The sequence below is a fragment of the Dendrobates tinctorius genome, unplaced genomic scaffold (genome assembly GCF_039654945.1).
Source record: "Dendrobates tinctorius isolate UK_male_01 unplaced genomic scaffold, ASM3965494v1 ptg000009l, whole genome shotgun sequence".
Taxonomy (NCBI): domain Eukaryota; kingdom Metazoa; phylum Chordata; class Amphibia; order Anura; family Dendrobatidae; genus Dendrobates; species Dendrobates tinctorius.
Genome location: NW_027361677.1, coordinates 5767501 through 5792466, shown reverse-complemented (window position 1 = coordinate 5792466; position 24966 = coordinate 5767501). Strand labels below are relative to the sequence as shown.

General features: G+C 49.8%; 2 protein-coding genes across 2 annotated transcripts in view; one reads left to right on the top strand and one right to left on the bottom strand.

Moving 5' to 3' along the window:
* LOC141096037 (protein phosphatase 1 regulatory subunit 3E-like) overlaps nt 1–16431 on the top strand; it is a 49802-nt gene extending 33371 nt beyond the window's left edge. The window contains exon 2 of the mRNA XM_073582403.1: nt 14072–16431. The gene's annotated coding sequence lies outside the window, so the exon portion shown is untranslated. The remainder of the gene's footprint in view (nt 1–14071) is intronic.
* The window catches only part of GCSH (glycine cleavage system protein H), a 12284-nt gene continuing 3529 nt past the window's right edge, over nt 16212–24966 (bottom strand). Inside the window, exons 2-5 of the mRNA XM_073582414.1 lie at nt 20750–20832; nt 18809–18872; nt 17106–17237; nt 16212–16783 (exon numbers count right to left, since the gene is read on the bottom strand). Of these exons, the coding sequence (XP_073438515.1) occupies nt 16686–16783; nt 17106–17237; nt 18809–18872; nt 20750–20832 (377 nt within the window). The 3' untranslated portion in view covers nt 16212–16685. The remainder of the gene's footprint in view (nt 16784–17105; nt 17238–18808; nt 18873–20749; nt 20833–24966) is intronic.

Here is a 24966-nt window from a genome sequence, read left to right as displayed (position 1 = left end):
AAAATATTGTTTATAATTATAGAATTGGGACCCTGAGTTCGGCGGCTTACGCACACGGATGTGCTTCCCCTCCAGGGCTCCAATACAATTGGGGAATTGGCAGTGCAACTCCAATCCCCTGGCAATCCTCAAGCAGTCTCCCATCTTGGGCTCTGGCATGACCAGATGATGAACTCTGGACCAGATTTCCGAACATGTAGCACGAACGATGCCGGATATTGTCGATCGCCCAATCAAAAACTCCAGATGGAGTGCGGCATAAGAAAGGCCAGTTGTGAGGAACCTGCAATTAAACAAATGTAGAAAATATATACATTAAAATACATGCTCAAGGATGCACACATTACATATAGATCACCACAACAGTGTGTAAGTAAGAAGCTAGGCGAGCAATACACATACACATGTCCCACGGCTAGGTAATGCGGAATAACACATCATACTGTTCTAAGCTTGAGAACATACACTCACTGGCCACTTTATTAGGTACACCATGCTAGTAAGGGGTTGGACCCCCTTTTGCCTTCAGAACTGCCTCAATTCTTCGTGGCAGAGATTCAACAAGGTGCTGGAAGCATTCCTCAGAGATTTTGGACCATATTGACATGATGGCATCACACAGTTGGCGCAGATTTGTCGGCTGCACATCCCTGATGCGAATCTCCCGTTCCACCACATCCCAAAGATGCTCTATTGGATTGAGATCTGGTGACTGAGGAGGCCATTTGAGTACAGTGAACTCATTGTCATGTTCAAGAAACCAATCTGAGATGATTCGAGCTTTATGACATGGCGCATTATCCTGCTGAAAGTAGCCATCAGATGTTGGGTACATTGTGGTCATAAAGGGATGGACATGGTCAGCAACAATACTCAGGTAGGCTGTGGCGTTGCAACGATGCTCAATTGGTACCAAGGGGCCCAAAGAGTGCCCAGAAAAAATTCCCCACACCATGACACCACCACCACCAGCCTGAACCGTTGATACAAGGCAGGATGGATCCATGCTTTCATGTTGTTTACGCCAAATTCTGACCCTACCATCCGAATGTCGCAGCAGAAATCGAGACTCATCAGACCAGGCAACGTTTTTCCAATCTTCTACTGTCCAATTTCGATGAGCTTGTGCAAATTGTAGCCTCAGTTTCCTGTTCTTAGCTGAGAGGAGTGGTACCCAGTGTGGTCTTCTGCTGCTGTAGCCCATCTGCCTCAAAGTTCGACGCACTGTGCGTTCAGAGATGCTCTTCTGCCTACCTTGGTTGTAACGGGTGGCAATTTGAGTCACTGTTGCCTTTCTATCAGCTCGAACCAGTCTGCCCATTCTCCTCTGACCTCTGGCATCAACATGGCATTTCCGGCCACAGAACTGCCGCTCACTGGATTTTTTTTCTTTTTCGGACCATTCTCTGTAAACCCTAGAGATGGTTGTGCGTGAAAATCACAGTAGATCAGCAGTTTCTGAAATTCTCAGACCAGCCCTTCTGGCACCAACAATCATGCCACGTTCAAAGGCACTCAAATCACCTTTCTTCCCCATACTGATGCTCGGTTTGAACTGCAGGAGATTGTCTTGACCATGTCTACATGCCTAAATGCACTGAGTTGCCGCCATGTGATTGGCTGATTAGAAATTAAGTCTTAACACACAGTTGGACAGGTGTACCTAATAAAGTGGCCAGTGAGTGTATATTTGGTACCAATTCATAATGTTTCTTGGCCAAAAAGGTGTGACTGAGTAAGAGAATTACTTGAGAAACAAATCATCTACATACATTCTGTAGCTGAGGAATGCATACCGTAACGTAAGGAGAAGGCGCTCCTCCGCAGAGATACATTTGCGCATCCGGGTGTCCTGGAAGGTGATCCCTGGGTGCACTGTCTCCAACAAAACATCAAAGGTAGAAACGGTCATCCGACAATCGAGGAGAAATTTGTCGGGCTGTGTCCTCAGAACTGCATAAAGCCTGGGAAAATGGCCTTTATTGAGGCGTTGTTCCAAATGCGGATGCACCCACATTCGTCTCCTCCTCCTCGGAGCCACAATCACGGGGTATGGCTGGCCAAAGCGCCGGGACAAAACCCAGTTGAAGAGAACATGGTCATTTGTGGTGAACTGAAGTGTGTCTGACATGTTTGCTAACAACACCAAGACACCAACACAAGCACAGCACCAAAATGGGCAGATTGGAGGCTGCCACCTGATGTTGAGGCAATAAATAGGGTTGGTGCTGGTGATTTAAATTATGTGCAGGCCTCAAAACCATTAAATGTCCATTTTGCAAGCCTGCGAGAAAAAAACACTATACGGATCACATACGGATTACATGCGGATGCTTACATGGGAAAAATACGCGGCCACACCCTGACAGCGGATGACATACGGATCACTATTTAAGGACCATTTATGCGTGTTACGGCCTTACAATACGTCCGTATTTCTCTACGTTCTATGTGACTCCAGCCTAAGGGGTTAAACTTAAACATGAGCCATGTATGAGGGAGTCATGGAGTCGGTGTCATGGAAAGTGAGGGTGAGGATTGTGCTGCGGATTTCTCCGCGTGGATTTGCAGGTAAAATGACCTGCGGATTTGCCTGCGGTTTTCCCCTGTGTTTTGCTACCTGAACAATGGAGCAGGTGTCAGAACGCAGCAAAATCCGCAGAAAGAATTGACATGCTGCGGATGGAAAAACCGCAGCAAATCAGAGCGGAAAAATCCGCAGCATGTGCACAGCAGTTTTTAAAACCCATTGGCTAACTGGTACTGTACAATACCTGCGGATCCGCAGCAGAATCCGCAGCGTGTGCCCATACCCTGAGGAGTCGGAGTTGGAGGTTTGGCTTACAGACTCCATAGCCCTGATTTTGTGTGACTGTGTTGTGTGGGTTTCCTCCCATGTTCTGAAGACAGACCTGTAGGAGATATGACCCCTGATGGGTGCAGTGATGTCTGTAAAGTGCTGTACAATCAATATGCTTATTTATTATGCTTCATAAGAACAGTCTCACATTGCAGACATTATTGCCCAGTCAGGACTCACATCCTATCAGTATGTCTTTGGAAGTGGAGCTGCTCATACTCTGCTCCATTCATTGTCTATGGGATCGTCTGAGAACGCAGAGCTCCGTTATTTCCAGACAGTGCCATAGACAATGAATGCAGTGGAGGATAACACTGCGCACCTCTGCTCCATTCAAGAATAGGATGTATCTAGGACACTTGTGCACCGAGCTCTGGAGACTGTGTCATGGAGACTATTACGTGATGTTTTCTTGTACGTGGACATGTCAGAAATGTCCCACAGTGAACGGCCGCCCTCGCCGGTCTCTTGTCTGAGAACACAGAGACTAAGGGTTTGTTTCCACGGTCAGTATATGCTGCGGATCTTACTCTGCGTCCAGATGTTACAGCATAGTGGAGGAGATGTTATGAAATCCCAACTCCACTATGCGTTCAAACACACAGGTGGCACACCTACGTATACGCACATACGGCGCGTCTTTCTAGACCGCAGCATGTCAATTTATCTTGTGGAGGCGCACAGTCTTCTCAATATACATAGCACCGGTCTGTGTATAGGATGCGGTAATTCCGCATGTGTTCAATGACAGCCGGCAGCACTTTGGGCGGAGTGGGTATCCGCTGCCAGTACGGAACGTGGAAACATACCCTTAAAGCCTTTTGTTCCCATCTCATGGCTCGGTGCACAGCCGGCTGTTGCTGGTGGTTAAGCACCCATGGGGCAGCATGGTGACACCGGGGCTTTCTTTTTCTTGTTGCTGTTTTCGTTGGTTCAGCTCTGACCAAGAACAATGAGATTCCGCCTCTCAGACTCATCTCAGAAAATGAAATCAGTGACCACAAGGGAACCTGCTCTTCCTTTTCATGACCTGACGGTGGGCACTGATAGGCATATAGATGACCAAGCCTTCAGGTAATTCTCAGGCAGCACGGTAGATCAGTGGTTAGTGTGATTACCTATCAGTGCCTGGATCCTTAGTTCAATTCTGACTGAGGTCTGAGGAATTCTGCCTCTCAGTTGTACTTAAGAAATTGTAAGGGTGTGTGCACACTGTACAGTACCATATCCTATGGATATTAAAAACCGCAGACAGTGTGGATTTTTTCGTGCGGTTTCTAAACCGCAGAAAGAATTGACATGTCATTCTTTTCTGCGGATTCCGCTGCGGTTTACCATCTCCTCCATTGTAGAGATGAAAAACCGCAGCCAAATCCGCAGCGTGTGCACGTACCCTAAATGGACCTGCTCTAGTTTTTCCTGATCTTCCCATTGGTGCTGGTAGTAATATCAATGACTTTGCCAAGGGTTATCTTCTGAGCAGCACAGTAGCTCAGTGGAAAGCACTGGTGCTTTGCAGTTGGGAGTCCAGGGTTCTAATCCCACCACGGATGACATCTGCAAGGAGTTTGTATGTTCTCCCTGTGCTCAGGTGGTCTGCCACCCATGCTCCAAAGACATACAGGTAGGGGCCAGTGATGGTGTTACCTGTGCAGCATCCAGGAGGGCTGCATGCCCCTTCATTGGGCAAGTAGTCCATATTGGATGAATGTCCAGAAACATGTAGCAAGAAATTTGCTTGCTATATATACAGCTCAGGTGCACCTATTGTAAAAATGGTGTCTACAGCTCAGGTGCACCTGAGCTGTCTATATAGCAAGCAAATTTCTTGCTACTTGTATCAGGATATTCATCCAACAAGGACTGAGGCTACTTGCCCAATGAAGAGGACAAGCAGCCCTCCTGGAGGAGGGCACAGATAACACCAACAGCCATCACTGGTCCCTACCTGTATGTCTTTGGAGCATGGGTGGCAGACCACCTGAGCACGGGGAGAACATACAAACTCCTTGCAGATGTCATCCATGGTGGGATTAGAACCCTGGACTCCCATTCTGCAAAGCATCAGTGCTTTCCACTGAGCTACTGTGCTGCTCGGAAGATATCCCTTGGCAAAGTCATTGATATTACTACCAGCACCTATGGGAAGATCAGGAAAAACTAGAGCAGGTCCATTTGCAATTTCTAAAGTAGAACTGAGAAGTAGAATTACTCAGACTCAGTTCAGAATTGAACTAAGGACCCAAGCATTGAAAGGTAATCAAGCTAACCACTGAGCAACCACACTTCCTGGGAATTACCAGGTGGCTAGGCCATCAATATGTCTATCAGTGTCCACCGACAGGTCATGAAAACTAGAGCAGGTCCATTTACAATTTCTAAAGAAGACCTGCGAGGAGGAATTACTCCAACCTCAGTCAGAGTAGAACTAAGGTCCCAAGCATTGAAAGGTAATTGAGCTAACCACTGAGCCACCATAGAATTACCTGATGGTTAGGTCATCAATATGCCTATCAGTACCCGGCAGGTCATGAAAAGGAAGAGCAGGCTTCATTTGAGGTCTTTGATTTCATTTTCAAAGATGTGAGGAGAAATCATATTGACGTCAGTCATAGGTGAACTAAGGACCCAAGTGTAGGATGGCAATGGCAGTAACCACTGAGCCACTGTGCTGCCTGAGAGTTTATTTCTGGCCAGATCATCAATAGGACTCTCAGCATTTATGGGAAGAGCAGAAAAAAACTAGAGCAGGAACCATTACAATCACTGACTACAGTTTCTAAAATTCACCTGAGAGGACAAATCTCACGATCCTCAGTCAGAGCTGAACACAGGACACGAGCATTGGACAGCAGCAGTGCTAACCACTGGGCCACCATGCTGCCTGAGCACTAAACTCTGGGTGTCATCAATATGACTCCCGGCACCTATGGGAAGGTCAGGAAAAATAGGCATAGCTATGCAAGCCCATATGTACCTCCACCTACAGCTCCATATGTACCCCCACATATAGCATGCAGCCTCTTATGTACCCCCACATACAGCTTTATAGCTGCCAACTGGCCAAGATTGAGTGGGACTGTCCAGCCTCTGATCACAGCTTCTCTACTCTCCCCTCTTCAGGAGCATCATACATTCAGGTATATATTTTATTATTATTTGCTACTTCCAGTGATCAGGACTCCCCAGGGCTCTAGCGATGAGCCACAGCTCACAATGACACACAGAGGAGAAGCTGGTAATCCTGACCTCTATTGGTGGAAACCTGAAACAGAACATACAGGTGCTTCTCACAAAATTAGAATATCATGAAAAAATTATTTTTTTTAAGTTCTTCAATACAAAAAGTGAAACTCCTATATTCTATAGAGTCATTACAGAGTGATCTATTTCACGTGTTTATTTCTGTTAGTGTTGATGATTATGGCTTACAGCCAATAAAAACCCCAAAAGTGATTACCGTATCTCAGTAATAGAATACTTTATACCACCTGCTTGAAAAAGGGATTGTAAAATCTGAACTGTTGTCCTACTGACATGTATGTTCAGTAAATGCACTCAGTACTTGGTCGGGGCGCCTTTTGCATCAATTTCTGTATCAGTGCGGCGTGGCATGGAGGCGATCCGCCTGTGGCACTCCTGAGGGGTTATGGAAGCCCAGGTTACTATGATAGCAGCCTTCAGCTCGTCTGCATTGTTGGGTCTGGCGTCTCATCTTCCTGTTGACAATACTCCATAGATTCTCTATGGGGTTAAGGTCAGGCGAGTTTGCTGCCAATCCAGCAGTGATACTGTTGGTTGTACACCAGGTATTGGTACTTTTGGCAGTGTGGACAGGGGCCAAGTCCTGCTGGAGAATGACATTTCCATCTCCAAAAAGCTTGTCAGCAGAGGGAAGCATGAAGTGCTCTAAAATTTCCTAGTAGACGACTGCGCTGACTTTTGTCTTGATAAAACACAGTGGACCTACACCAGCAGATGATATGGCTCCCCAAACCATCACTGATTGTGGAAACTTCAAACTAGACCTCCAGCAGCTTGGATTATGGTCTCTCCACTCTTCCTCCAGACTCTGGGACCTTCATTTCCAAACAAAATGCAAGATTTACTTTAATCTGAAAACAACACCTTGGACCATTGACAACAGTCCAGTTCTTTTTCTCCTTGGCCCAGGTAAGACACTTCTGGTGTTGTCTGTTGGTCATGAGTGGCTGACACAAGGAATGCAACACTTGTAGCCCATGTCCTGGATACATCTCCAGCAGCAGTCCACTCCTCGTGAATCTCCCCCAATTTCTAGAATAGCTTTTCCTTAACAATTCTTTCAAGGCTGTGGTTATCCCGGTTGCTTGTGCACCTTTTTCTACCACACTTTTTCCTGCTACTCAACTTTCCATTAATATGCTTGGATACAGCACTCTGTGAACAGCCAGCTTCTCTAGCAATGACTTTTTGTGGCTTACCCTCCTTGTGGAGTGTGTCAGTGACTGCCTTCTGGACATCTGTCAGGTCAGCAGTCTTCCCCATGATTGTGGAGCTACTGAAACAGACTACGGGACCTTTATAAGCGCATAGGAGCCTTTACAGGTGTTTTTTGTTAATTATTATTATTTACTGAGATAATGACTATAGTTTGAATCTCCCTGGTATTTGAATCCACAATCTCAACATTATAGGCAGTGGAGCAACAAGCTGATGATGTTGTGAGGAGGCAGATTACATAGAGATACTGTGTGCACAGCAAAATATGTTCAATCTTCTTTTGGTCTAGAGCAGGGGCCTCAAACTCGGCTGGGTATATGGGCCACATACAGAAAAAAATTGAACTTGGAGGGACCACATTCTTTCAAGGACAAAGTGACATTTTCGGGATTAATACCATTTTTCTATACACCTGTTGAACATTTTTGCCTTTATTTTTTTATTTTTTTTTTTTTTTAGAGCTTGGGTCGTTATTGGTGATAACAAATGTGCACTCATATTGTAGTTATGTCCCCATATTGTAGATAGGTCCCCATCTAGGTCCTCATATTATAGTTATGTTCCTAGGTTTGAGAAGAGGAAAATAGAAAAAAGTGAAACAAAAAATGAGGTCAATTCTATACTAATATCCCTCGTCTGGTATATACACTGCTCAAAAAAATAAAGGGAACACAAACAACAGAATATAACTCCAAGTAAATCAAACTTCTGTGAAATGAAACTGTCCACTTAGGAAGCAACACTGATTGACAATCAATTTCACATGCTGTTGTGCAAATGGAATAGACAACAGAAATTATTGGCAATTATCAAGACACCCTCAAAGGAGTGGTTCTGCAGGTGGGGACCACAGACCACATCTCAGTACCAATGCTTTCTGGCTGATGTTTTGGTCACTTTTGAATGTTGGTTGTGCTTTCACACTCGTGGTAGCATGAGACGGACTCTACAACCCACATAAGTGGCTCAGGTAGTGCAGCTCATCCAGGATGGCACATCAATGCGAGCTGTGGCAAGAATGTTTGCTGTGTCTGTCAGCGTAGTGTCATTTTGCAGGGCTCTGGCAGTGCTCCTCCTGTTCCTGTTTGCACAACCCAGCAGCAGGACCGCTACCTCAGCTTTTGTGCAAGGAGGAACAGGAGGAGCACTGCCAGAGCCCTGCAAAATGACCTCCAGCAGGCCACAAATGTGCATGTGTCTGCATAAACAATTAGAAACCGACTCCATGAGGATGGTCTGAGTGCCCGACGTCCAGATACATTTCTGTAGGCCAACATTTTGGATTTTGAAATCATTTTTCAAGCTGGTGCTATAAAGTATTCTAATTTACTGAGATACGGTAATCACTTTTGGGTTTTCATTGGCTGTAAGCCATAATCATCAACACTAACAGAAATAAACACTTGGAATAGATCACTCCGTAATGACTCTATATAATATAGGAGTTTCACTTTTTGCATTGAAGGACTGTAGAATATCATCAAAAAGTGAATTTAATTTAGTGAGAAGCACCTGTATGTGGTGTCCCTGTAATCGCAATGACCCGCACAACACAGTGATCACAGCCTGCACCTCCATATGGTTCCCCCACATACAGCCTGCACCTCCATATGGTACCCCCACATACAGCCTGCACCTCCATGTGGTACCCCCACATACAGCCTGCACCTCCATGTGGTACCCCCACATACAGCCTGCACCTCCATATGGTACCCCCACATACTGCCTGCACCTCCATGTGGTACCCCCACATACAGCCTGCACCTCCATGTGGTACCCCCACATACAGCCTGCACCTCCATGTGGTACCCCCACATACAGCCTGCACCTCCATGTGGTACCCCCACATACAGCCTGCACCTCCATATGGTACCCCCACATACAGCCTGCACCTCCATATGGTTCCCCCACATACAGCCTGCACCTCCATATGGTACCCCCACATACAGCCTGCACCTCCATATGGTACCCCCACATACAGCCTGCACCTCCATATGGTACCCCCACATACAGCCTGTACCTCCATATGGTTCCCCCACATACAGCCTGTACCTCCATATGGTTCCCCCACATACAGCCTGCACCTCCATATGGTACCCCCACATACAGCCTGCACCTCCATATGGTACCCCCACATACAGCCTGCACCTCCATATGGTTCCCTCACATACAGCCTGCACCTCCATATGGTACCCCCACATACAGCCTGCACCGGTTTGTGTTTGTCGCTGTGCGTCTGTATGTGATAATACATTGTGGTGTGAGGATACGTGCGGGTTACAACAGTGTGAGTGTAAAATCATATTCACATGTCCGGGGCAGATTTACTAAATCTGTAAAGTCTCTTCAGTATCTGCCTAAGGCCTCATTCAGACATCCGTGTTGCACGTGTCATATCCTTTTTTTCCCTCCAGATACAGCACATTATAGTCTTTGCTGCCATTCACATCTGTCTTTTTTCACAGACTGCGTATCTGTGCAAAACTCATGGAGACATATCTGCTTTTCTTCTGGTATCCACAGATGAAAAGTGTGAACACAAGTCTATGGGTCGGTGACAGACACGTCCCGGACCATTTTTTCACGTATGGGTTTAAACACAGCCGTGTGAATGACGCCTTAGGCCTGTTTCACACTTCCGTTTTTTCAAATCCGTCAAAATCCGTTGTTTTCCGTTAAAAAACGGATCCGCCATTTTTTGCAGGATCCGTTTTTTTGTCCCATAGACTTCCATTACGGTTACCGCGGATCCGTCAAAAAAACGGATCCGTTTTTTTAAAAACGGATCCGTTTGCATCAGTTTCCGTCAAAAAAACGGAAATGGATCCGTTTGGCGGACACAAAAACGGAAGTGTGAAACAGGCCTTAGGGAATTCCATTTATTTTTTTTCATTATAAAAACAGACAAGTGGAAATAATACCCAATCCGCTCCTGTGTGTTATTGGCACAAATGGAACCTTTCTGGGGGTGTAATTGTACCCCCGCATATAGACTGCACTCCCTTATGGTCCCTGCACCCCCATATAGACTGCACCTCCTTATGGTCCCTGCACCCCCACATATAGACTGCACCTCCTTATGGTCCCTGCACCCCCATATAGACTGCACCTCCTTATGGTCCCTGCACCCCACATATAGACTGCACCTCCTTATGATCCCTGCACCCCCATATAGACTGCACCTCCTTATGGTCCCTGCACCCCCATATAGACTGCACCTCCTTATGGTCCCTGCACCCCACATATAGACTGCACCGCCTTATGAACCCCCACATATAGACTGCACCGCCTTATGAACCCCCACATATAGACTGCACTCCCTTATGAACCCCCGCATATAGACTGCACTCCCTTATGGACCCCCGCATATAGACTGCACCTCCTTATGGACCCCCGCATATAGACTGTACCTCCTTATGGTCCCTGCACCCCCACATATAGACTGCACCTCCTTATGGTCCCTGCACCCCCATATAGACTGCACCTCCTTATGGTCCCTGCACCCCCATATAGACTGCACCTCCTTATGGTCCCTGCACCCCCATATAGACTGCACCTCCTTATGGTCCCTGCACCCCACATATAGACTGCACCTCCTTATGGTCCCTGCACCCCCATATAGACTGCACCTCCTTATGGTCCCTGCACCCCACATATAGTCTGCACCTCCTTATGGTCCCTGCACCCCCATATAGACTGCACCTCCTTATGGTCCCTGCACCCCACATATAGACTGCACCTCCTTATGGTCCCTGCACCCCACATATAGACTGCACTGCCTTATGAACCCCCACATATAGACTGCACTCCCTTATGGACCCCCGCATATAGACTGCACCTCCTTATGGTTCCTGCACCCCCATATAGACTGCACCTCCTTATGGTCCCTGCACCCCACATATAGACTGCACCTCCTTATGGTCCCTGCACCCCCATATAGACTGCACCACCTTATGAACCCCCACATATAGACTGCACTCCCTTATGGACCCCCGCATATAGACTGCACCTCCTTATGGACCCCCGCATATAGACTGCACCTCCTTATGGACCCCCGCATATAGACTGCGCCTCCTTATGGACCCCCACATATAGACTGCGCCTCCTTATGGTCCCTGCACCCCTGCATATAACCTGAAATCCCTTATGGACCCCCACATAGACTGAACCCCCATATGTACCACATATGGAGATGGGAATAACCCTTCAAATGTCTAAGATAAAAGACTCCAGGAAATGGAGGTGCACGTTCATGATTTTGACAATTTCTATAGCCATAATGGCAGAGCCGATCCTTGCAGTTTGGGTTCCTGTGACTCATATGGTAGAGACACCACCACTCAAGGTCATCAGGTCACTTACTTTCTGACCTTCCATTCACTAATAGAAATGTATTATCTGCTCTTCCATGGCATAGTGGTGATTTCGGACTGGACAATGGTGTCATCAGTGACCCCTAAGACAGGGAGCATTATATCACACCCATCCTGATACAGACATATGGAGGTGAAATAAGTCAGCCTACTTCGTGACAAATGCCGCTTTGATCGTCGCCATCAATACAAGCACCAAGAAGACGAGTTGGCCTCTCCTCCCGGGAGACATTTAAATCTATTGCCAGCAGACAGCAGGGATCGGTGATTCATCACAACCATCAATGATTCATCACAGCAATCAGTGATTCATCACAGCCATCGGTGGAGCGTCCTGTGATTTATAAGGTTGCACTGTCTGCTACAGATTTTACTAAACGAGTGTCCGGCTATAAATCACCACTTATTTCCATACAGGAAAGTGATGGCACCCTAGAAATGGCTCCGGAAAATTATACATAGGTTTACTGCAATAACAAACCATGGGTAATTTTGTGTGTTGTTGTGATACACACAAACAAAAAGAGGAAAAAAAAAAAAAGGCGAATTAGGCATAATTTCACACAAACCCCCCAAACTGTGCGACTCCCGTGCAGCTCATCATAAAGGTATCATGTTTTTGGCACATTATAGTGGTGGGCAATAGGAAGGTGAAACCTAGGGCGCCAGGTCCAGAAGGAACAAGCATGTCAGTCTATGGTATTCTTCAGTGATTGGCTGCAGTGCTGATGTCATGTTGACAGCGCTGCAGCCTATCACAATGAGCTAGTACCAGACACAGGCAGTTGTTTAACAAATAAATAAATTGCACCCGGGGACCAGGGTTTTCTGAAAACCAAAAACCCCTTTAATCCCATTTTTTTTCTAAATCTGGAGACTTCCGAGATCTTTACTGGGCCGAGGGAGCTAGTTTGTGATTTCCCTAATTCCGATATCACTTCTGATCGGTCTGTGCAAATTTTGCTGCGGGCCATTAATAACACCCTCCCGGCCTAGGAAAACTCGGTTCACATGGCTACGCCGACTGGCTGTGGGAGACCCATGGCTACTTCTGGAGATCCCCGAACTCCTATCCCACGAACCCCATACTACATCCCAACATGAGGGGTCTCCATTTGACGGCATGGCATTTGAGTAGAAACTTCTAGCAGCTAGAGGATACTCAGAAAATTGATTCTCCAGCCTTATGAAATCCAGGAAATAAATCACAACTGATATGTTATTCATGATTTCAGGGTCAGACCCAATGGGAAACAGCCAGGTCCCTTGGGTGGCCATTCTGGACTTCTTTACAAACATGGCGAGAGAAGGTGCTGGGGAAAAAAAGCCCACGCGGCGCTAGGGCCCTTCTAGACTGGAAAATCGCCGGTCACCCTTTAATAGTTAGATTCTTTAAAGCAGTGGGGTGGCCCGGTATGTCGCTCCAGTCCTGAGTATCTCACCTTGGTCTTCAAAGCACTATTAGATGGATTAATCAAGATTTTGAAACTGAAAATGTAGCCCTTACATTAGCTTACATGTCAGTCAGTAAATCAGTATTTTACACAATTCTTACCAGATAGTCATACTCAGCCCTCACCCCAGGCTTCTTCACCACAGGTGGTAACAACCTTTCTGACCCAGGCTTCCTCCCCACAAGTGGTAACAACCTTTCTGACCCAGGCTTCTTCACCACAGGTGGTAACAACCTTTTTGACCCCAGGCTTCCTCCCCACAGGTGGTAACAACCTTTCTGACCCCAGGCTTCCTCCCCACAGGTGGTGGTAACCTTTTTGACCCCAGGCTTCCTCCCCACAGGTGGTGGTAACCTTTCTGACCCAGGCTTCCTCCCCACAGGTGGTGGTAACCTTTCTGACCCAGGCTTCCTCCCCACAGGTGGTAACAACCTTTCTGACCCAGGCTTCCTCCCCACAGGTGGTAACAACCTTTCTGACCCAGGCTTCCTCCCCACAGGTGGTGGTAACCTTTCTGACCCAGGCTTCTTCACCACAGGTGGTAACAACCTTTTTGACCCCAGGCTTCCTCCCCACAGGTGGTAACAACCTTTTTGACCCCAGGCTTCCTCCCCACAGGTGGTAACAACCTTTCTGACCCCAGGCTTCCTCCCCACAGGTGGTAACAACCTTTCTGACACAGGCTTCCTCCCCACAGGTGGTGGTAACCTTTCTGACCCAGGCTTCCTCCCCACAGGTGGTAACAACCTTTCTGACCCAGGCTTCCTCCCCACAGGTGGTAACAACCTCTCTCAGGTCCCAGGAGATAGTTTCATCATCATTCTGAGATGTTCGGGAAATGCCCCTTACAATACTCAGATTATCTGAACTCCCTGGTTGACTACCTCCCTGTTCTCTTTCAGGGTCCCAGGAGAGGCCAGGCAGCGTCCAAAGGGTCCATAGCCAGATGGGTCAGGACACAGCTTGCTCTGCGATACACATCAGGAGGCTGTCAGGGGATGATTGATATGTTTCCACCTATAAATGTCTTCATTGTATTATTCTGTATTATTAAGTGTGCAACACACACAGCATCAACATGCAAATTGGATGTAACACTTACCATACAAAACCTACAGGAAACAAAACAAGCAAAACCTCTGCTGTAGCTAAGGCAATTTATTTTGTTTCTTGTATGTTTTGGGGCCAATATGACCATGCGTTTATGCCGCATGTATCACCAATTTATTGAGCTTGGATTATTTGTGCTTGTTCCGTTACACACCGAATATTACACAGACTCACAATACCCAGTTTGCTTCCACCCCATCTAACACTTGCCCTGTTTATTTTAATACCATTTTCTGGCATAACCCCCTTTAAAATTGCTGTTATCCTAGTTTTTCTTTAATGGCTTGTCTGTAGAAATAAAACAAACCTTCAGCACGCCCCGTGAATGAAGCAGATGCCCACCACAAGAGTTTAGTATGAAGGTCTTACAAGGAGTCAGGTCTCTTCCCTAGCAATGACTATTGTAGTCAGTTATCCAAAAACATTCTTTAGCGCCCCCTCCTGGCTGAGAAAGGGAAGTCTGCAAATAATTCTATTTTATGACTATTTCAATGTTATTTAAAAATTGCTTTTCTTCTAAGTGGCACTTATCCTCAACGTGCACCACTGTACAGTAGGGGGCGCTCAGCACAGCTTCTTTCTTGTCTATTTTATATAGATGATTGATAATGTCTAAAAACAAGAATTGCAGGGAACAAAACCCAGTGATCACCAGGATATCAAAGCAGCCAGACCCTTCATACATTCACCAATCTACTGTTTTAATAATATTACGTTAAAGAGACTTTTGGGTGTAATCCTTAAAAAATGACCCCAATCGCCAAGATCCTATCCCAGTAGTAGGTAAAATAGCAAATACTTCCATTTAGAAATGTAGCATAGTTCTTCATTATCTACCACCTAGTGGGACAGGAATACCCCTGTAAAGTCTCTTCCTTTTATAGGGCTATGTGCCTTGTTGGCCAGTTATGGAACATCCCATCCTTCTGACCCCCCTGGTGATGGAGCTGTCCCAGCCCGCCAGGTATTTCCAAAGAACAACAGATTTTTTGGGGGGAGTACATCACTAAAATGGGGATTAATTTTAAAGGGGAAAAGTAAGGATGGGTAACATTGTATTTTATTCAGTGGGACAGCCCGCTACGTGCCGTTTTTCATTAAAGGCATCACCCCAACCCCCCTGGCTGTGGATTTTGGATGAGAGAAGTCACTGTGAGATAGTGAAGTGCATCAGAAACTCCAATCATACACCTATGAGGAGACATGGACGCTACTTCCGTTCTTTTTCTTCTGTTTCTCACTTTGAAACGTCCGGATGAAGAAGATGAAGTTGGATGGAACGACTCCAATCCCAATCACACAGAAGAAGGTGGTGAAGACTGCCGAGAGCGAGCAAGAAGGAGAAACCCTGCCTGCCTGCGCAGGAAGACTGCAGAGAGCAAGCAAGGAAAAACCCTGCCTGCGCAGGAAGACTGCAGAGAGCGAGCAAGAAGGAGAAACCATGCCAACCTGCGCAGGAAGACTTCAGAGGGAGAAACCCTGCCTGCCTGCGCAGGAAGACTGCAGAGAGCGAGCAAGAGAAGTAGAAAACCCTGCCTGTGCAGAAAGACTGCACAGAGAGAGTAAAAGCTCTGTTGTGTGTGCCACCGTGTATCCCAGACCTGGGAATGAACAGCAGGAGACGCACCCCCACCCGAGTGGCTACAAAGGTGTAAACATTGGATCTGCATAGGATATTTTATGGGGTCAAGGTGGACCAGCAGCTTAAGCCAGCAGTGTGTATATGATCGAATACAGCATGCCAGAGTTAGGATCTTGGGAACACCACTATGATAGGAAATAACATTGATTATTTTGTAAAATATAATTTTATAGTTGATATTTTGCAAGGGGAGTAAGACCCTTTTATCCCTGGATGGATGATCAGCAAGTTTGGCCAGGGACGACACGGATTCTGCTGCATAAATACAAGGTGAAAGAACGGCTCAGTACTCCAGATTATCCTTTTTATTATTACACATTATTGGCAAACCTGTAGCAAAAAGGTGGCTCAGCTCCTGTCCCCGTGATTGGAGTAGACACCATCCACCGCCATCATACAAAAATCACTTTCTTTTATGAAAAAGTAAAACAGTCTTTGGAAAGTGTCATTTAGTGTTTCTGCTGCTGCCAAAATAGGACACAGGAAGAAAAAAAAAAAAAAAAAAAATAATATAGGAAAAAAGACTAAACATTTTGTTAATTAGTTTTCTATTCACTGTAAAATTTTCAGATAGATTCTTCTTATAAAAAGACATTGAAACAGAGGATCCTGAAGAGGCTTCATTGTCGACCAGCTCAACTTAAAGCTACGAGGAGGGCAAGACTGGTTATCCTGTAGTAGGCGAGTCCACTGACCTGGGGGCACGTGCCCTCCTGTGCCACTACTCAATCTAAGCAGGACTACGACGTGTCGCTGAACCGCGTTCACTCCTCAATAGATTTGATGTATTTCTCATAGGCGTCCTCGCTCATCAGGTCGTCCAGCTCCGAGGGAACATCCACCGTTACCTTTATTAACCACCCTGTAGGAGAAGAAAGCGAGAGATGAAGCTTTGGAGAAACAAAACACACTGTATATACTTTTAGGACCCAGCAATAGTAGAAGAAAAAAACAAAAAAAAAAACAAAAAAAAAAAACCACTTAACATGTAGAAATTATTTTTTCTGGAGGCTCCTTGACATTTTGCACTTCAGCTGTCCTCACGGTCGTACCATGCCTGCAAGACCCGACAGCCATAGTTCTACTAAACGGAATCTCAGTAATAGTCCAGGTTTGGTAGAACAGCCGGAATGGCAGCCACATTGCAGGCGACATTTCTAGGCTTCGCACAGGATATTATTCACCTTCATCATAGCAGGACTTGTTCACCAAGCCCGGATTGTCTGCCAGCGCGTCGTTGATTGCTTTTACTTCTCCGGTCAGGGGAGAGAAGAGCTCACTAGCCGCCTTCACACTCTCCAACGTGCCAAACTCATCTAGGGCGGAGAGAAGAAGTCACTACATAATACAGCAATCGGTTGGGTCGTGTGCAGATCAGAACCAGACATGTCTGCAATGCACAACCCCAAATAAACCAGAGACTACAGGAGAGATCGAGCTGGTACAATGCTGGTCACCTACGTCATCAAGTGCTGATCCTTGGCTTGAAAAGTGCGTGAATGACAAAACTGACTGGCACTTCCAAACTAGTGTGAATAGGTGCATACCAGGAGGAGCTACCTCCATATACAAACAATGTACAAAAAAAAGGTTGCAGTCTATTGCACTAGTTTGGATGTGCCAAATTTACCCAGGAATACAGCCATCAGCCTAAAATAGGTATTCACCCAGACACAATTTGGCGAAATTATGTGCAAAGCATTTCATCCCCCCCAAATATTCCAAAGCCGTATTGCTATTCATATTTCACATTACCGTACTAAAGCATGTCAGTGTACAAACAAGGGTTGCACTCTGAAAAGTGCGTGTTAAGCCAATTTCACAAATACGAGTCGCAGGGACAAAAGGGCGAACCACCTGCGCGTCTCCTGTACAAACCTCAAAGCCTTTATAGACATGTGAGGTGGTTGAGATCAGGTCAGGAGACCTGCGGCCAGTTCATAATCTGGTACAAAAACACGGAAAGTGACGTCAGCCTGAAAGGAAATCTGTCAGCACAAAATGACTGTTCAAACCAAGCACAGACGCTTGCTGCACCCTTGGCATGGTCACACAGTTCAGCGCACCTACCCAGCTACTTATTTTGAACCCATCTTAGCCATACTTTTTCTTGGACAGCTTTGGTTTTGTAGGCCTAAGACAGATGGGGAAAAAAAAAAAAAAAAAAAAGATGGAAGACCAGTAGATAGGAAGATGCACTTTACTGTTCAGCCACGCTAAGGGTGCGCAGAGTGCCTGTGCTTGGTTTGAACAGTCATTCTGTACTTCCCAGTCAATATTTTAGATCAGTACTTGTAAGCTAAAAAGCAGGAGTGGAACTCGTGCTCCACTTTTCCATCCACCGTCTCCTGGACGTGGCCTAGGAGTTAGAGGACTCATACATTGGCTGACCCACACAAATACTACAAAGGAAGCCTCTGCAGTGGATACAGGACCGTAAGGGAACATTCACACAGCACTTTACGTGTAAAAATCAGTGTCAGTCTTCAAGAGAAATCCAACTTTTTTTAATGCACATTTTCAGTTTTGATGGAAGTTTTTAAAGTCCTTAACCGCCCTGTTTGCATGAAGTGATGGTGGTATGCACATGACTGTGCCACTCACTGTCCGAGGCACCGCTGGAACAGGACGTGGTAATCTCCGCCATTGCCTTAGAGCAGCGCCGTGCACATGGTACCATCACTTCAGAGCCGCTCTCAGGATCAGCAGTGATTGATACACTCCCTTAAAGGAGCTGATGCTTATTTATGTAGTGAAAAACAATGTAAAAAAAAAAAAAAAAAAAAACCACATTCAATTTTTGCCCAGTCAACTCCTCACTCTGGATATTCCGAGCGACGGCAAAAATCTGCAGGCAAACATTGTAGACAAAAGAAAAGGAACCTACCCATTTTACTGAGCTTGGCACCGATTTCAGGAAGACTACAGTAAACTACATCTCCTAATGACTCCTAGAAGAAAACACATGTACATGTGAGATTGGAGGAAATAAAACACATACACCAAATATTAAAAACCCACACACCCCTATTAAAAATGCCATTTTTTGCTACACAAAATAAAAATTTGGACCTCTTCCCACTTAATGACGCTCGTAATATGTACAAATTCATTAAGAAACAAAGACGGAAATCATTTTTAGGAGAAATAAAAAAAAATGTAAAACCTTGTTGCCAAGTGTGAACACCCTCTTATAATTGGGCGATGTGGTGGTGCTCAGAATTAGCCATCACAATTACACTTATGGTACATAGTAATCCGGGCACGGCCGCATTCACTTACAGGGATGCCGATTAACCCCATAAAGTTTGGAAATTTTAGTTGCATTTTCCTGACATTTTGTTAATTGCATTTTAGAGCAAAGCCATTGTCTGTAAACAGCTGACAACACAGCAAAGGGATCTCTTTGTTGAAATAGCTTTCCAAAGCATTAAGATAGAGCATGAACACTGAAGAAGGTCAACAAGAAGTGGCTCAAATCTGGCGTTACTAGAAGCGGACATCCCTCAAAAATTGAAGAAAAAAAAAAAAAAAATTAAAATGGAAAGTACCAAGAGGCCTACAGCAACATTAAAGGAGCTGCATGAATTTCTGGCAAGTACTGGTTCTGTACTCTATGTGACAACATATGTATGCTTTTTATGTCTTGCCTGTGGGGCAAGATAAGATGGAAGCCTTTTGTCACCACGACAGAGTGGCCAAAAGACTGCGCCGTCCGATTTCACCTACTCTAGCGCTGATTAAAAACACTGCTCCCTTATATTAAACAGTTCTGGTTTCTGTCAGCAGTGCAGGGGTTAACCAGCTCAGCTTAAGAGTCTCTGAAGACTCCAGCTTTGAGGATCTCAGCTGTTCAGTGTTGGCCAGTCCCCTCTGGCAATCTGGATTGGCAGTGTTTGTCTGGTACTGTGGTGAAGGAATGGAGGCGTCAGTAGTTGGTTGTTTGGAGGATTGATCTGCAATTGTTGCTAGGTGTTTCTGCTGTGTGCAATAGCTTGTCCTTTTCCCATCTAATTTACCTTCCTTGTCTCCCCAGCGTTCCCCTCTTTTGTCTGTGTGTATATTTGGTATTTTCTGTGCGCATATTTGGTGTTTTCATTTATCCCTACACATCCTCCCTTGTTAGTCTGGGTTATGGATATACATACACCATTACTCCCCACTAGAGATAAGCCCTGACCCTATCAAATTCGCTTATTTGGCAATCTATAGCGCTTGCCAAATAATCTGCAGAGAACCGAGCTTCCTGGATCAGCCGTTCGGCTCTGCAGCTGCTTGTGTCACCGCTGTGTGACAGTCACGACACATGCATGGGGAGCCCAACAAACAGGCTCTCCATGCGTGTGTCGTGACTGTCACAAAGCCGTGAGACTTGCAGCTGCGGAGCCAAACCGGCCGGCGTGATCCAGAAAGCCAGGTTCCCTCTGCAGCTTATTCAACAAGCGCTATAGCTTGCCGAATAAGCCCTGACCCGAAATTTGCTCATGTCTACTCCCCACTTCCCTGAGTGACGGATGGGGACAGATATAGGGCTGATTCAGGAGGTCAGCAAGGTACGCGGCCCCGGCGTCTACACCATCAGAAGTAATCCAGGAAGCATGGATAGCTAGAGCGCCCCTAGCTTTAGGGACAGCAAAGGAGACCCTGACATAGTTGTGAAACACTTTCTTAAAAAACAAACTACATTCAAATACAACACACGTGTCATTAGCTCGTGTGTAACCACCGCTCAGTCAAAGTTCAGTCAAAAATAAAGATGAATCCTGCAGCTCGGTGTTTGCAGATGTCAAAGATCACAGTCAGGAATATTCCACAAACAAGTCTGTACCTGGGCAAACTTGCTGATTCCAACCGTTCCAACGCCGTCCTCCACAGATATCCACTCGTGCTTGTCTGTGAACCTGCGTGCAGCTGACATGGAAAGAAGAGAAATGGCATCAATTGCACAACATGTAGAATCAATAAAACAATGCACCATTATGGACATGTTCCATCCTGTGTGCCGAACATGGCAAGAGGTCACATTAGCTGGAGCCACAAAGCTTATGTGTTCTGTATCTGTGACCACAGCCAGTGCTGGACCTACCACCAAAACCACGCCAGACGACAGTCAGAGGCGTAATGTCACAATAGTGTTAATGTGTAACTACCACTAGGGGAAGCTCCTACATACAAGATATGCGAGATTCAGAAATTAAGAGCCGTTTGTATACCTCTGAGAAATGCAGAAATGGAACCTAAATTACTGCATCCAAATACTCAACGTGTGCACATAGCCTTACCGGAAATATAATGCACTGAGGTTTTTTGTGCAGCGCGCTGAATAGCTATGATGGGAACTTCGCCCGAAATGGATATTTTGCGCACAGCATCACGCGTCACTTGTGTGATGGAAATTAGGAGCAATTTGCATTAATTTTCCTCCAATATGTTGTCTGCAGAGCTCAGCACTTGTGTCTTTGCTGTGGCTAGAAAACCACAGGTTGGAGCCTACCTGGTGCTGCGTGCGAGGTCACAATGGAAAGGGGTTAAGTAGCAATCAATGTTTCGGGTGAAGAGCGGACGGCAGAGAGCAAAAATCACCCAACAAGCGTTCATTATGGCCGAAATCCAAAGTCTACACGCTGCGTACAGATCACACATCGCCGGTCACAGCGTCCGCACAGCACACGGCGGCTTCCCACGTTACACGCTCAGTGACTGCAGCGAGAGATCTCTGGCTGAGACCAGATGTGGCGCATTGGAGCGAGCGGAGGGCGTCCGGCTGTGAGCAGAGATCTAGGGACACAAGTGTCACACACACGGACACCGTCAGGAAGGACACACTAGTGGCAGAGTTAGTGCAGAAAAGGGGATTTGTGTTACATACAGTCTCCGCACAAAGAACTGACACATCGCAGATAAAGAGAAAACTGTCAACAAAAGGACGAAGCAGCGAGATTCCTCTGCTCGCCAAGTCTCGTAAAACAAGGAAGATTTTACAGGCAGGAAGTCTGAGCGGAAAGTCTGCAGACTCCTAGGCACAAAGGAGCGCTGGGCGGCGAGCGCGCACACACACACACGCGGCCCGCGCTGCGCACACACACACACGGCCCGTGCCGCACGCACACACACACACGCACGGCCCGCGCTGCGCACACACACACGGCCCGTGCCCCCCCCCCACACACACGGCCCGCGCTGCGCACACACACGCACAGCCCGCGCGCCCCCCCCCCACACGGCCCGCGCTGCGCGCACACACACACACACACGCGGCCCGCGCTGCGCGCACACACACACAGCCGGCCCGCGCTGCGCGCACACACACACACGGCCCGTGCCCCCCCCCCCCCCCCCACACGCACAGCCCGCGCCCCCCACACACACACGCGGCCCGCGCTCCCCCCCCCCCACACACGGCCCGCGCTGCGCGCACACACACACACGCACCCACGCTGCGCGCACACACACACGCACGGCCCGTGCCGCGCACACACACACGGCCCGTGCCCCCCCCCCCACACACACACGGCCCGCGCTGCGCGCACACACACGCACAGCCCGCGCCCCCCACACACGCGCTGCGCACACACACACATGGCCCGCGCGCCCCCCCCACACACAGCCCGCGCCCCCCACACACACACACGCACGGCCCGCGCTGCGCACACACACACACACGGCCCGTGCCGCACGCACACACACACGCACGGCCCGCGCTGCGCACACACACGGCCCGTGCCCCCCCCCCCCACACACACACACGGCCCGCGCCCCCCACACACACATATGGCCCGCGCTGCGCGCGCACACACACAGCCCGTGCACCCCCCACACACACGGCCCGCGCTGCGCGTACACACGCACAGCCCGCGCCCCCCCCCACACACGGCCCGCGCTGCGCACACACACGCACAGCCCGCGCCCCCCACACACACACACGCGGCCCGCGCTGCGCACACACACACACACATGGCCCGCGCGCCCCCCCCCCCCCCACACACACGGCCCGCGCTGCGCGCACACACACACACGGCCCGTGCCCCCCCCCCCCACACACACACACGGCCCGCGCTGCGCGCACACACACACACGGCCCGTGCCGCACGCACACACACACACGCACGGCCCGCGCTGCGCACACACACACGGCCCGTGCCCCCCCCCCACACACACGGCCCGCGCTGCGCACACACACGCACAGCCCGCGCGCCCCCCCCCCACACGGCCCGCGCTGCGCGCACACACACACACACACACACACACGGCCCGCGCTGCGCGCACACACACACAGCCGGCCCGCGCTGCGCGCACACACACACACGGCCCGTGCCCCCCCCCCCCCCCCCCCACACGCACAGCCCGCGCCCCCCACACACACACGCGGCCCGCGCTGCGCACACACACACGGCCCGCGCTCCCCCCCCCCCCCACACACGGCCCGTGCCCCCCCCCACACACACACGGCCCGCGCCCCCCACACACACATATGGCCCGCGCTGCGCGCACACACACACAGCCCGTGCACCCCCCACACACACGGCCCGCGCTGCGCGTACACACGCACAGCCCGCGCCCCCCCCCACACACGGCCCGCGCTGCGCACACACACGCACAGCCCGCGCCCCCCACACACACACACGCGGCCCGCGCTGCGCACACACACACACACATGGCCCGCGCGCCCCCCCCCCCCCCCCACGGCCCGCGCTGCGCGCACACACACACGGCCCGTGCCCCCCCCCCCCACACACACACACGGCCCGCGCTGCGCGCACACACACACACGGCCCGTGCCGCACGCACACACACACACGCACGGCCCGCGCTGCGCACACACACACGGCCCGCGCTGCGCACACACACACGGCCCGCGCTGCGCACACACACGCACAGCCCGCGCTGCGCGCACACACGCACACACACACACACACGGCCCGTGCCCCCCCCCCCCCCCCCCCCACACGCACAGCCCGCGCCCCCCACACACACACGCGGCCCGCGCTGCGCACACACACACGGCCCGCGCTCCCCCCCCCCCCACACACGGCCCGCGCTGCGCGCACACACACGCACGCACCCACGCTGCGCGCACACACACACGCACGGCCCGTGCCGCGCACACACACACGGCCCGTGCCCCCCCCCACACACACACACGGCCCGCGCTGCGCGCACACACACGCACAGCCCGCGCCCCCCACACACGCGCTGCGCACACACACACATGGCCCGCGCGCCCCCCCCCACACACAGCCCGCGCCCCCCACACACACACACGCACGGCCCGCGCTGCGCACACACACACACACGGCCCGTGCCGCACGCACACACACACGCACGGCCCGCGCTGCGCACACACACGGCCCGTGCCCCCCCCCACACACACACGGCCCGCGCCCCCCACACACACATATGGCCCGCGCTGCGCGCACACACACACAGCCCGTGCACCCCCCCCCACACACGGCCCGCGCTGCGCGTACACACGCACAGCCCGCGCCCCCCCCCCCACACACGGCCCGCGCTGCGCACACACACGCACAGCCCGCGCCCCCCACACACACACACACGCGGCCCGCGCTGCGCACACACACACACACATGGCCCGCGCGCCCCCCCCCCCCCACACACACACGGCCCGCGCTGCGCGCACACACACACACGGCCCGTGCCCCCCCCCCCCACACACACGGCCCGCGCTGCGCGCACACACACACACGGCCCGTGCCCCCCCCCCCACACACGGCCCGCGCTGTGCGCACACACACACACGGCCCGTGCCCCCCCCCCCACACACACACGGCCCGCGCTGCGCGCACACACGGCCCGTGCCCCCCCCCCCCACACACACACACGGCCCGTGCCCCCCCCACACACACACACGGCCCGCGCTGCGCGCACACACACGGCCCGTGCCCCCCCCCCCCACACACACACGGTCCGCGCTGCGCACACACACGCACAGCCCGCGCCCCCCACACACACGGCCCACGCTGCGCACACACACACACGGCCCGCGCCCCCCCCCCCCACACACACACGGCCCGCGCGCACACACAC